Source organism: Lampris incognitus, chromosome 14 (genome assembly GCF_029633865.1).
Source record: "Lampris incognitus isolate fLamInc1 chromosome 14, fLamInc1.hap2, whole genome shotgun sequence".
In the NCBI taxonomy this organism is placed as follows: domain Eukaryota; kingdom Metazoa; phylum Chordata; class Actinopteri; order Lampriformes; family Lampridae; genus Lampris; species Lampris incognitus.
Window position 1 is genome coordinate 15489789 of NC_079224.1, and position 14015 is coordinate 15503803.

The 14015-nt window shown below is 45.9% G+C and overlaps 1 protein-coding gene across 2 annotated transcripts in view; it reads right to left on the reverse strand.

The window, feature by feature from the left end:
* The window catches only part of colec12 (collectin sub-family member 12), a 70706-nt gene extending 65365 nt beyond the window's left edge, over positions 1–5341 (reverse strand). For both annotated transcript variants that reach the window (XM_056293012.1, XM_056293011.1), the window contains exons 1-2: positions 4853–5341; positions 1816–1866 (exon numbers count right to left, since the gene is read on the reverse strand). In XM_056293012.1, the coding sequence (XP_056148987.1) occupies positions 1816–1866; positions 4853–4859 (58 nt within the window). In that variant the 5' untranslated portion in view covers positions 4860–5341. The remainder of the gene's footprint in view (positions 1–1815; positions 1867–4852) is intronic.
* Positions 5342–14015: the final 8674 nt, after the last annotated feature.

Below are 14015 nucleotides of genomic sequence, written 5' to 3' on the forward strand. Positions count from 1 at the left end.
CGGTGACCGCTCCACCTCCCCTGCCGATCCGGGGAGGGCTGCAGACTACCACATGCCTCCTCCGATACATGTGGAGTCGCCATCCGGTTCTTTTCACCTGACAGTGAGGAGTTTCACCAGGGGGGACGTAGTGTGTGGGAGGATCACGCTGTCACCCCCAGTTCCCCCTCCCCGCCGAACAGGCGCCCCGACCAACCAGAGGAGGTACTAGTGCAGCGACCAGTACACATACCCACATCTGGCTTCCCAACCGCAGACATGGCCAATTGTGTCTGTGGCGACTCCCAACCAAGCCGGAGGTAACATGGGGATTCGAACTGCGGATCCCCGTATTGGTAGGCAACGGAATAGACCGCTACGCTACCTAGGTGCCTGTTACATTCTGGTTTTAACAAATCTCACTTGGAATTAAACAGTGTCCTATGGGAGTTGGCTTTCAGAGACTCGATAATTGTCAGAAGGGTTTTGGTTTTCCAGCAGGGGAAATCTGAACCCCCCTGCCCTTGTCAGGGGACTTAAATCCACAAACACACAGGCACATACAGAAATACGCTCACACACACACACACACACACACACACACACACACTAAATGTCCACACTACACTATGTGGCCCATCCACTCACCTCACACTGGGTCAATGAGGTGTTACATGAGTGGTCAGAGTTGTGCACATGTGCGAATTGATCCCGGTGACCCGCAACGGCACTACTAGTGGGCTCGCGCTCACTGACACACAACTGTCATGTGACTGCATGACAGACACTCAAGGCAGCTGTTAAAAGCAAGAGTGAGTGCTATGACCATCTCAATGTAAAGTGTCATAACAGGAACGCTCATCTGGGACACAGGTCTTTCTCCTGAGGAAGACCCTGAATCAGAGCCCAGTAAAGGCCTGCTTAGCCGTTTTAAAGCATGAGCACGGATTGATTTGTGAAGAAAAAGCAGAAAAATTGGAAGAGAACCACTTTGAAAGTGAGCTTTTGTTTCCAGACCACCCCCCCCACCCCCCAACAAGTTTGGACAGCAGCGGGTGGAAAGAAATAACAATCAAATACTGATAACACTGCAACTTCAGCCCGCCGCTCAAGAACACCCAGGATCTGTGGGCTTCTCTACTTGACTGCCCTCCGCCAATGTTTTGATAAAGACACAACAAAAATGGAAGTATCCGCCAAATCAAACAGTTACATTGGCTGATTTCTCAGAAACAAGGTGTGGGCCTCTTAATAACTCAAGGACATTTGAAGTGGTTTAGCATCAGGGTGAGTATTTACACAGAGCTAGATATCTTCAATATGTCTGACGTGCCCCCGATGAAGGCGGCCCACGAAATCGAGCGACACGAGCTAAAAGACAAGTACTTTCATAGATAGAAAACACCGGAAAAGAAATGAAGACACGAGAGCTACGTTGGAGATCAGAGGAATGGATGAGAAGTTGAGAGAGACAAGACTGAGATGGTTTGGACATGTACAGAGACGAGGCATAGACTAATATAGGGAAGAAGGTGTTGGACCTGGAAATAAAGAGGAAGACCAAGGAAAAGATGGAGAGACCAGATAGAGGAGCACATGAGGAGGGTTGGACTGCGGGAGGGGGATGCATCCGACAGAAAGCTATGCAGGGCAAAAATCCGCTGCGGTGACCCCTGAGAAACAGAGAACAAGCCGGAAGGAGGAGGAGGAGAAGAAGAAGAAGAAGAAGACTTTCATAACTAGCGGAATACAGCAACATCCTATTATCATCCCTATTAATACTTTTTTAGTGAAAATTGATCAACAAAAGTACAACACATGCGACTGGTTACTCACCGAACCTCTTGTAACCAAAGGACTGCACCTCCTCTTCATCAGCAAAGTCGTCTGGAAGGAGAACACAGAAAAAAAAGCTGCAATCTCAAGACAAAGGGATACTGGAAACCGGCATAGTGTCCGCATGTGAATTACTGGGAAGTTTCAGTTCATAAAACTAGATTTCATAACGGCAAATGTGTGACATGAATTTCATCATTTTTATTTGAAATTTTAAAAAAAAATAGCTACAACCTCGCAAGTCTATCCAAACTTCTTGGGAACAATTCATGATGTTCCAACGTGCCATACCCAAATATACTCAGGAAGAACAACAGGTCAGCCCAATTTCTCATTTTTAGATGGGGCTTTCCCTTGTAAACCCTGTCTTCCTGGGGTTATTGCCATCTCCCATGGCCTTACGGGCCCCGACTGCTCTCTCCTTTTATGTGGCTGCCATGCCTGTGGGAAAGGACAGCAGTGCCTTCAAGGCGGTTTTTGTGTGACATTGACCTCTTTTCACATGGTGGACATTGACCTCTCCAGTGAAAATAAAGAAAGACCACATGTCCCCAAGATCCCCCGACCAGTCTTACTCCATCATGCCAAACAATCAGCAGATGGATGGGGAGGTGTAGCGAGCTAGGGTGAGGGCCCCTGCAGCCAGGGATGTTGTCAACGCTTCACCCACCACCACGGTAGGGGGAGTACAGGAAGCAACAATGACTTTTTAAAAGTGGAAAACCAAGCCCGACGACAGGACATCTTTTTGGTCTACTATTACATATTCTACCTGCCACTCAACGGGGCCAAGAGTGTAGTCTGGGGACTGTCATGAATGCTTTGTCAGACCCAGCACCTAACAGCATAACAGACCACGTCGGCTCTTGAGAAGATCTCATAAAACAGAGCAGAGGGAATAAAGAGGGGACAAAAATAAAGAAAGAAAGCCACTTTATTTGACACTGTATTCTTACAACGAATTGGTCTTCTGCACTTAACCCATCCTATTGTGTAGGAGCAGTGTGCAGCTGCAGCGCCCGGGGACCAACTCCAGTTCTTCTTTCCATTGCCTTGCTCAGGGGCACAGGCAGGAGTATTAACCCTAACACGCATGTCTTTTTGATGGTGGGAGGAAACCCACGCAGAACATGCAAACTCCACGCAGAAAGGACCTGGGGTTTGAACCCAGGACCTTCTTGCTGTGAGGCAACAGCGCTAACCACTGGGCCACCATGCTGCCCGAATCAAACTGTTGTATAAAAACAAAGGTAGCCCAAGTGTTCATGCATCACACTTGCCTTCCAGACAAGTTCTTTCCTGTTTTTGTTCCAAGCAATGTGTCTGTGTCCCGTTGAGCAACACTAACACCATAACACCCAACGCCAGGCTTGGCCTCGTCACGGCCATACTGAGACCGATTTCATCACAACATAATCAGGAGACTGAGACTAGCTGGATTCAAAAATAGATTGATCAAACGCTAGCTGAATTTGGATTACGGAATAGTTATTATGGCTAAGACTCAATGGCGGTCAAGTTTGTGATACAACTATTGAAACATGTGAGTAACATTGCACAATGTAACAAAGATAAATAAGGGGGTTAATGCAATATGGCAGGGATTTTGAGGGGAGTACAACTAAATGTCAGCACTGAAATGTGCTTCCTGCACCACAGGACAGTTCAGTTAGTATAACTGTTTGTCTTCTGCAAAACTTCTGCAACACACCAAATTATGTGACTGGACGCAAACGCGCAGCTCCAACAAGAGTGAATGGGAAAAGATGAAAAATGTGACTGAGAATGCAGTTTATTGATACAGATTGCACGTTTAACTGTAAAAATGTTGGAACTACTAACAAAAATAAAGCTTTATGTGACGTTATGAAACCTAACTTCATTTCGCTAATTGTCAACTGAGAAGCGCAAAGCTCAACTGAGATGCCCCGCGTCATGTGGGTAGATGAATTTTAGTAACGAGCGGTATTTTTCTTGGACAACTTGATGATAAATGAACATTTTATGACCAACCAAAAGGGGAGCAGCCCTGCGGGGTGTTTATATGTTTAAAGAACAGGCCATTCTAGTCGATGGCCAGTTTTCTGACCCACCAAGTAACGATGACAGCGTCTGCAATGGTCACTGACAACAACATCCTTGCAAAAACAACCCAGTAAGTCAGACGCAAGAATTTACTACGATGAAATCACATTTGGGGGCAACGGTGCAAACCTAATAAAAAATCTGGCATTTCAAACCACAGAGCTGTATTGGCCACAGGCCGCCAAAACAGATGTGGTTGGGAGAATGGCATCTCCTCCAGTGTCCTCACAGATTTTATTTCCTCGGGTCTGTCCTGCCGAATCCATCGCCTCGTCGCATTCTATAGACACGCTGGATGTCCAAATGGTTTTTAATTTGAGGGTGTCATGTTTGTCGTGCGAATGGTCAACAGTAAGGCTTTTCATGTGAAGTAATTACATAAGCCTGACTCATCATTTCCTTCAGCACCGTGAACTTTCTCAAGTCCGGGCTAATTTGGGATTGACAAAGTTGTGCTCAAGTTGAGGCTGACAAACACACACACATGGGGGTGGGGGGGGGCAAAGTTGCGCATAACAGCGCGCCATAGATTGACGTATAGGTTCTTCATTATGCAACAAGAACTTTTTATGACCCATTATTCAAGAAAGCGGCTTCAAAACTTCCCCACATAACCTAATAAACTCTTGCTCTGTTTTGGTTTCTGCAGCGAAATGTTCAGTTGGAGGATCCAGTGTTTGATGTGCAGCAGTGGCCAGATGCAGAACAATCCCAAAACCTAAACGAAACCAGATGTCACACGCAAGTTGTAGCCCATGCACATTCCTGCTGCAGAGGAAAGCCTAAAGAAAAGCGGAGCGCGCAAAAAAAAGAAAAAAGATATAGACATTTATCATAAGTATACGCGTCGTTTGCTGTCAATAATAAGCCGCAGTCGTTGGAAGCGGTCGTTTTTTGGGGGGGGGGGCGCACCGGTCCGATTATTAAAATACGCCTGTTGATGCTCCCTTACCTTTCATTGTGCTTCACAGGACTCGGTCGTTGCGAAACTTGCGTTTGAACTCACATCCACAGCATCGCAATGGCATTTGCGCCGATCTGTCGAAACACCGCTGCGCGTTTCCGTCACCTATCCCGTTATCCAGAGTGGCGCGTTGCTTCCCGACCAGAGGAAGGAAGGAAGGAAAACTTTACAGCTCCATCTGAACGTGCTGGGTCGGGAGACCTTGTCGGCGCAGGTAGCCACACGGAGGCGAGCGCTGAGGGGGAGGAATCAGCTATGCTGCCTGTAAAGCAAAAACAAGGCGGCGGAGCAGAGTCCAGCTCGTTTGCCCCCCAGTCACACGGTGCAGATTGGGGGAAAGTGCTGAGGTGAGGATGTGATGTGTATCCAGCACTCCGCGAGCGGGGAAAGTCAAAGAAGCGCTCCAAGCGGGACAGGAAGTCGGTCGGCCGCAGGGAAACCACGTGCTGCTCACATCTGGGAGCCCCGTTTGCACCTCTGTGTGTGTGTGTGTGTGTGTGTGTGTGTGTGTGGAGGAGAGATATAGGGATACTGTTATTGTCCAAGTTCCTGTCAAGCTGCCATTTTTTTCTGTATTTGAGAACCGGGGCACTGTCGGTAAAGGCGGAATTTTGAAATCGTTGTTATTTGAAATGTTGACGTGTCTTTACACGACATTATTAAAATAAAAAAATAAAAAGTTCCCAAGCGTCCTTGTCCTGGCGAAATTCGTCGACGATCGACGATAGTCACCCAGCTTAACCCATCCAGTGGGTTTTGTGGACAGCAACAAAAGTTTCATCAAAACTTTGAAATTGTCGTTAAAGAAACGTCATAACAGGGCGCCGGGTGGCGTAGCGGTCTATTCCGTTGCCTACCAACACGGGGATCGCCGGATCGAATCCCGGTGTTACCTCCGGCTTGGTCGGGCGTCCCTACGAACAAAATTGGTCGTGTCTGCGGGTGGGAAGCCGGATGTGGTAATGTGTCCTGGTCGCTGCACTAGCGCCGCCTCTGGTCGGTCGCGGCGCCTGTTCGGGGGAGGAGAGGGAATTGGGGGAACAGCGTGAACCTCCCACGCGCCACGTGCCCCTGGTGAAACTCTTCACTGTCAGGTGAAAAGAAGCGGCTGACGACACCACATGTATGGGAGGAGTCATGTGGTAGTCTGCAGCCCTCCCCGGATCGGCAGAGGGGGTGGAGCAGCGACCGGGGGGGCTCGGAAGAGTGGGGTAATTGGCCAAGTACAACTGGGGAGAAAAAAAAGGGGGGGAAAGTAATGTCATAACGTTAAGTCACTTTGGAATCTTTAAAGTGTATTTAAGAAATGTCAACTTCCGGCATATTTTAGTTGTTTGAACACCACGCTGACAGTCGTTTGCGCTTAAACTAAAGACGTCTGGTTTCATTAAAAAAAAAAAAGTTTGTGAACTCCTCCCTCGTTATTTTTCTTGAACTTTCTCGCATAATTTTGTCCAAATTCTACATAAGAAGGGAAGTCGAAAAATTGAAAAACTAAGACATTTCAAAATTGCTACTTTGTTTCTGGAACACCGTGGAAGACATTTTGGCTTCCTTACCCGTGGCTAACAGTCAGAGGTAATGCCAGTGTAACCGGTTATTTTCTTGCCCGGTGCGGGATTCGATACGAGGTGTACTGCACCGCAAGGCGACATCACTAACCGCTCGACTAAAGGGTCAGACCCATTAGCTAGGGACTAACGTGTCTTTTTAGTAGTTTACACTAGCAACAGTTGACAGCTGGTTAGTGTTTGTGTATGGAAGAGCTGGTCATGCTGACGACTCACCACATCCATACACGACCCATCAGCAGTTACACACATTTCATTTCACTTCACATTTGTGTAAACTTTGATTACTGGTGGATGGTCAATGAAAACAAAATTTGGTTAATGGAAATAATTCACTTGCATGGAGGTTCTCATGGGATACCGTGATTTTAAATGTCATTTTGGTGTTAACGGTGAAGCTACTGTTCTAAAATGGCTTTACGAGCAAACACCTTTGTAAGTCTCGAAATAAATGCCACGGTAGTTCAAGCATGGAAGGGGCAGCTCCAGATCAAAAGGAAGAGGGTGTGATAAAATGTATTTATATAAAACCCTTACTTGTGCTGTTGCTATATGAATCCTAAACCTGCACAGGAAGCCAGAGGCTATGAGAAGCCTGCACAATCTGCAAACAGGACGATGTGACAAGAGAAGCTGATACAGTCCACAACACCACTGGCCCATACCCACAGAACACCATAGGTTTTTTTTATGCTGACATTTTAAAACATTGCCAGATGGGTTTTGTCCCAGGAAAAAAAAAAAAAAAACCATAAGCAGAAACTTTTGCCAAATCTCCAGTATATTTATTCTCAACATCTGTTATTAGCTAAGCAGCAACAAACTTGACCAGAAGACAAATGAATGTACATGCAATTCATGTTACGCTGTTTCCCAAATAGTCTGCTTTTAATCAGCCTGCAATTTTACACACATTTGTTCTTCCAATCTCTAAGGTTTTCCTTACATTTATACTAGACGACGTCTTTATCTTACACGGTGACAACGGCCTTTGGCCTCTTGATTGAATGTGCTGCTTTACTAATGGCTAGCCAGCCAGATGTTGGAGTGGCTATATTCCCTCAACCACAGCTAGGCTCCAGTGGTTCCCAGTCGGTCAGCCTTTGATCCCAGTTCTCAGTGCCCAGTGACACAGCCTGTTCCCTGCACCTGTTTGTCGCTTCGCTTTCTAGAAACCCCAGGCTCTGGTTGTTTCTTTAGTCTTGACACATGAGCACATCATGAGCCTATTCTGCAGGCCAGACGCAAGGCCTCTAGCGGGTTTATGCTACCTTCCCAGACACGGACTGACATAGTCTGAGAGAACGTGGGCACTAAAACACCACCTCACCTTTGGAGTTCTTTTTTTCATTGATTTGTGACCAAAATGCCAGCCATTATCCCTTCAGTGCCTGCAAAGAATACAAGAATACATCATGGGGGTGTCCAAGTAGCATAGCGGTCTATTCCGTTGCCTACTAACACGGGGATCGCCGGTTCGAATCTCCATGTTACCTCCGGCTTGGTCGGGCGTCCCACAAACACAATTGGCCGTGTCTGCGGGTGGGAATGTGGGTATGTGTCCTGATCGCTGCACTAGCGCGTCCTCTGGTCAGTTGGGGCACCTGTTCAGTGGGAGGGGGAACTGGGGGAATAGCGTGATCCTCCCACGCTCTACGTCCCCCTGGTGAAACTCCTCACTGTCAGGTGAAAAGAAGCGGCTGGCGACTCCACACGTATCGGAGGAAGCATGTGGTAGTCTGCAGCCCTCCCCGGGAGGGGGTGGAGCAGCGCCTGGGACGGCTCAGAAGAGTGGGGTGATTGACCAGATACAATTGGAGAGAAAAAAAGGGGGGGGGGATTCAATAAATAAATAAATAAATAAATAAAATCATGCGATTTTCATGCGTTTAGTCTCACAAATTTATGTTTTATATATATATATATATATATATATATATAAAACCTTCGAAAAAAATAGGAAGAGCTCGCCCCTAGCAGTGTTATAGGAACCAGGTGTTGACAGGGTCAGCAGGGCTGAGGACTGGGCTATAGCTTTTTCTGATTGCAGCCTATTTTCTGGGTCACAGCAGGCAAAGAGGGCACATTTTTAGAGGGAGCTGGGGCACCAACCAGGAGATGAGGGCAGAGGAACCCTTTCACCCCGAGCCCTTCACATTCCATCCAACGTGGAAATGCTCAATGTCGAGCTCCCTACTGAGAGGAACGAATTACACTCTGGTTTGACAGCGTTTGCCTCTGATTGTTAATCTGATAATAGAGGATCACAATTTATGGCTGGCTGATACCTAAGAAGATACCTACAGTCCTTAGTTAAGTTCCCGTTTGTCCCACAATTTTTCTGTAGCTAAATGCAAATGAATCCTGACAGTAGGGCAGGCCCTGAGAGTACGAGTACCCTGATTGCCAGTCAGCTTGGCCCGTTATCCCATAATGATACCTCTCATTGTAGAAATCCCGTGTTATATTCGACAGTAATCTCATCTCAGACATGCATGGTAAAGCAGTGGTACCGTCATGTTCCTTCCATCTCAGCAAAATCACCAAGATTAGAACATTCCTTTCCGCTAAAAAGGTGGAAACTGTTGTTAGTACTACCTTTATCATGTCCCGTCTGGATTACTGTATTTTTATGTGCTCTGGAACTGATAAAAAGTCTCACGCTAGCTTTCACCTTGTTCACATTGCAGCTGCCAGGATTTTACATGAAACGTGAGCACATCGCTCCGATTCCTGCATTGCTTCATCGGCTCCCTTTATTATCTGATTATAATCTCATTTAGAGCTGGTTGAAAATTAATTGACTTTTAAGGCACAAATTTGTCTATCAGCTACATATATATTGTAGCGAATTAGCGGGGCAGCTCAGGTACCACCACAGCCGGGACACGAACCTGTGTCTCCCACTCCGCAAGCGACAGCATTAACCAGTCGACTAAAGGGTCCGACGCATTAGTCAGGTACCAACGTGTCTACTTATCCATGCACGTTACAATATCTCTATTTATCTCTCTCTCTCTCTCTCTCTCTCTCTCTCTCTCTCTCTCTCTCTCTCTCTCTCTCTCTATCTATCGTTGTTAAAAGAAACACTCAACGGTAGGGAAAGTGCTCAACAGATAAGGAGCAAAATAATCCAGTGAGTCAAGTAACTTCTTTATAAGACAGTACAACCTTGTTTCAGGCCATATGCCTGGGGTGCCCAACCCGTTGGGCGATTGACTGGCTGGGCTGATTGCCAGTCGATCACGAAACGATTTTGAAAAATAGAGTGTTAGATTTATTAAAGAAAAAAAAACACAAAAAAACAGCAGTCCCTTGTGTTCACATCTTGGCTGACATCGAATCTGACCAACCATTAAGAGGCAAGGTCAGCATTAGTCCTGTGTTAGTCCGATTGTACTGCTACACCCAATGTGACTCTTGTCCTATATTAGGTTTTACAGTCAGCTAAACTCTCCCTTGCATTATATCTTCCAAGGAACAGACCAGTGTTGTATATGGGCGGGATTTAATAACAAGGAAGTGTGAAACTGAAAATAAACACACAGAAAAGCATACATCAGTATACAATACAAAATAGCTTAGTCAATCTAGAGATACAGTTAGGATAACTAATCCTCTATTTTTCAGGAAACAAAGGTAAGTATAAAACTAACATTTTCTTTGCAGGAGTAAAATGTAAGTTGTAACTAATCAGGTATAGCACTGATACATCAGTATACAATACAAAATAGCTTAGTCAATCTAGAGATACAGTTAGGATAACTAATCCTCTATTTTTCAGGAAACAAAGGTAAGTATAAAACTAACATTTTCTTTGCAGGAGTAAAATGTAAGTTGTAACTAATCAGGTATAGCACTGGACACTGTATTTACGCTAGCATCAAAAGTATAGCCTGAATGCCATCATTAAAATGTGCTGTCATACATGTTACCAAAATTATACAAACTGTAGCAAATATGTAAAAAATACTTCAAAATAAAGATTCTAGTAATGATGGATAATAGCTTTACTTACAAATATGGCCAATCAAAGGGGTAGAAACTAGGTGATGGCTAATGATGGAGCATGAATATTGCTGTGTTGTCACACCATTTTCTTGTTTGTCACAGGAAAAGGAAGTAGCTGAAACTGCGGTACTTATCTATGCCACTAGAAGGCAAAAGACTCAAGATAATGGAGCTATGCCCCTAGTGGCAGGGAGGCTCTAAAAATAAAGGAAACCGTTCCATTACAGAGATATAACATCGATCAAGATGTTGTTGGCGAATTAGTTACCTCACTCGCAAGCTCTGACGTATGAAGGCGTAACCTTTCTGTTACGCCTTCATACGCCTTGTGACTGTCAGCGTCAAAGTGGAGAAGGGGAGACGAGAGCTGAGACTAACGAGATCAACTTCTCTTTCATTTTCTTTTGCGTGTTCGGAGACAAACAACAAAAATGGCAGAAGCCAAAAGATCGAAAACTTGTCATTTCCACAATGAATGGGAGGACGATTATTTTTTTCGTTTATTCCAACGCAAAATCCATCTGCCTGAGCTGCAATGCTAGCTAGTGTGGCTATATGGAAGAAGGGTAATTTGGAGCGGCATTTTAAAACGGTGCACAGAAGCTATTTCCCCAGTGAAAGCAGCTCGACGAACCAGAAAGTTGCAGTAATTGAAGTCTCAACTTGCGGCGCAACAGTCAAATTTTACGAGACCCAACACCAAGGGTAAGGCTGCAACGACAGCGTCGCATCGTGTCAGCCATGCTCCTGCTCAGCATGACAAATCTTTCAAAGGTGGCGGAGTTGTGAAAGGGGCGTTTGATGCGGCTGCGGATGCACTCTTCTGTGATTTCAAGAACAAAATGGACATTGTGAATGCCATTAAAGACGTTCAGGAAATGGCCGAGAACCTTCATGAGCAAGGACGCCTGTGAGTGTTTTTCCCTCCAGTTCATGAGTCAACCGACGTGGTGAATGTGGCACGGTTCTGCATTTTCATTAGAATTTCCTGTGAAGACGCGAGCGCAAAAGAAGAGCTGCTCACCATTTGGCCATTCAAAGGAAAGACTAGAGGCGAAGATATTTCTCAAGCATTCGTGGAATTCGTTAACCAGAATAAACTGCTCCTTTTTAAACTCATCTCCATTACAAGTGATGGCGCAGCTGCTATGGTAGGCCGTACCAATGGGTTCGTTGGATTGTGCAAGCAAAGCGATTCTTTCCTGGACTTCCTTAATTATCATTGCATAATTCACCAACAAGCGTCGTGTGGAAAGATCTTAAACATGAAAGAAGTGATGGATATTGCTATGGGGATTGTGTGCTCGGTTAGGGCAAGGAGCCTACAGAGGAGGCTAGTTCGCGCACACATGGAGGGGACGGGAGCAGAACACAGACCTGTTGCTGCATACGGATGTAAGGTGGCTGAGCAGAGGCACATTTTTGGAGAGATTCGGTGAGATGTTGCCTGAAATCAGAGGTTTTCTCAAGCTCGCTAAACATGCCGAATATACACAGTTGGAGGACAACAAGTGACTTTTGGATTTGGCATTCCTAACCCATCCCACCAGCATGCTGAATGAGCTGAGTTTAGAACTGCAGGGAAAGGATAAATATGTAATAAACATGATCAGCTAGCTCAGTTAACGCGTTTCAAAGCAAGCTCCAACTGCTGCCAAGTAGGCTGCAATGCAGTGACCTGCGAAACTTTGCTCACATGCAGGCAGAACTTAAACGTCAGGGTAACGGCACAGCACAGCTTGGTAATGTACATTATGAGGAGCAAGTTCAGAGCATCTTGTCAGAGTTTGATAGGCGCTTTACTGACTTTGCATCCATTGAACCTGTTGCCAGCTATCTGCATTTTCCATTTGGAAGTAGTGATGTGGATGACATTGCCTCCAAAGTGGCATCACTCTTTCACCTGGACAGCCCTGCTGTGGAGAATGAGATCCTCTCACTTCAAACTGACATTGAGGTTAAATCCAGGGCAACACAAGGGATGAAGGGAGCTTTCTGGGGGCTACTGCTGCAGGAAAAGTACCCCAACCTCAGGAGATGTGCCATGAACTTCACAGCACTTTTTGGATCAACTTACCTGTGTGAATCTGCTCTTTCTCACATAAAGACCAACAAGTTGAAGTACAGATCCACAATGACAGATGACCGCCTTCTGGCCTGCCTAAGGCTTGCAACCAGCTGCTACAACCCTGACCATGAGAAACTAGCGTCCTCCTCCCAGTTCCAGCGGTCCCACTAAGATAGAGAATAGCATTTATTTCTACTTTTATAACAGAGAACTATACTGTATAGTGGCTGTATTATTTTCTGTTTATCGTGTGTGTTGAGTGGAGTAGTACGATTCCATGTTTGGGCTGGTAGATCTCGGCTGGCTGACAAATGTAAAAGTAGATCTTGGTTCAAAAAAGGTTGGGCACCCCTGCCATGAGCAATCATCAGCTGTCAATAAAGTTATCCGGGAAAGAACATATCATTTACTGCTCATCGTGCACAACAAGCAGTTTTTTGAACTTTTGGATAAGTGCTTTACCCAGGACCAGGGGCGGATCTACAGGGTGGCAAGGGGTGGCAGCTGCCACCTCTGGGACAGTCTTGCCACCCCTTTGCCACCCCAGGAAAAAATCTCTAGATCCGCTACTGCCCAGGACCATCAACCGAGAAAGGTATTCAATAGCAACACCATCAAAATTAGTTACAGCTGCATGCCTAACATTCAACAAATAATATCGTCCCGCAACACAAGACTCATGAACAAGTCAGTGAAACCTTCATCACAACTGGACTCCCTCAACTGCAACGTGAACGACTCATGCACCCTCGAAGGAAAATGCCGGACGAAGGGAGTTATCCACCAAGCTATGGTGACGAGAGATGACAACGGCAAAATGGAGACATATGTCGGTCTAACTGACGGGGCATTCAAAAAGAGGTTTAATGCACACATGTGTAGCTTTAGAAACAACCGGTTAAAGAATGTAGCAGCTTTAAGCCGTTATATTTGGTCATTGGCGGACAGAAACATTAATTATTCAATCACCTGGAAAATCCTGTTCGTTCTTGCAACCCGCTCGTCACGTGGCTGGGAGGTTCGTATCCCAGACTCGCCGTAACCGGTCACGGCCAGAGCGTCCACGGGGTAAGGCCTTCATTAGGCCACCCCCTTACCCGAGGGATAGCGGGTGTAGATCGGTGTAGTGTTCGGGGACTCGTCGTTCTCCAGCGACCCCTCTGGCCCGTCCGGGCACCTGCAGCCAAGCAACCGAAAGCATTCTCCCTACGCCTCCTTCGCGGCCTGAAGGTAATGCAACCCTTGCGAGGCTTCAGCGTGTAAAATAGCGAGAGCAGCCGACACGAGTTTGAAGGAAGCTGTTGTTACGACTATCTCCTTCCGGTGGAAACGGGAGCCAGGGGGGTTATTCGACAAGAGTTCCGGCCATATGCCATTGGGTTAATCGGGTGGGATAAGGGGAAAAACTAGAAATAAATTTATAAAGAAAACAAATCAAACAAATAATAAAGTATATTCAACCAGTAGTAAAATGTGCAATCTATGTCTAACTGAAAAATAT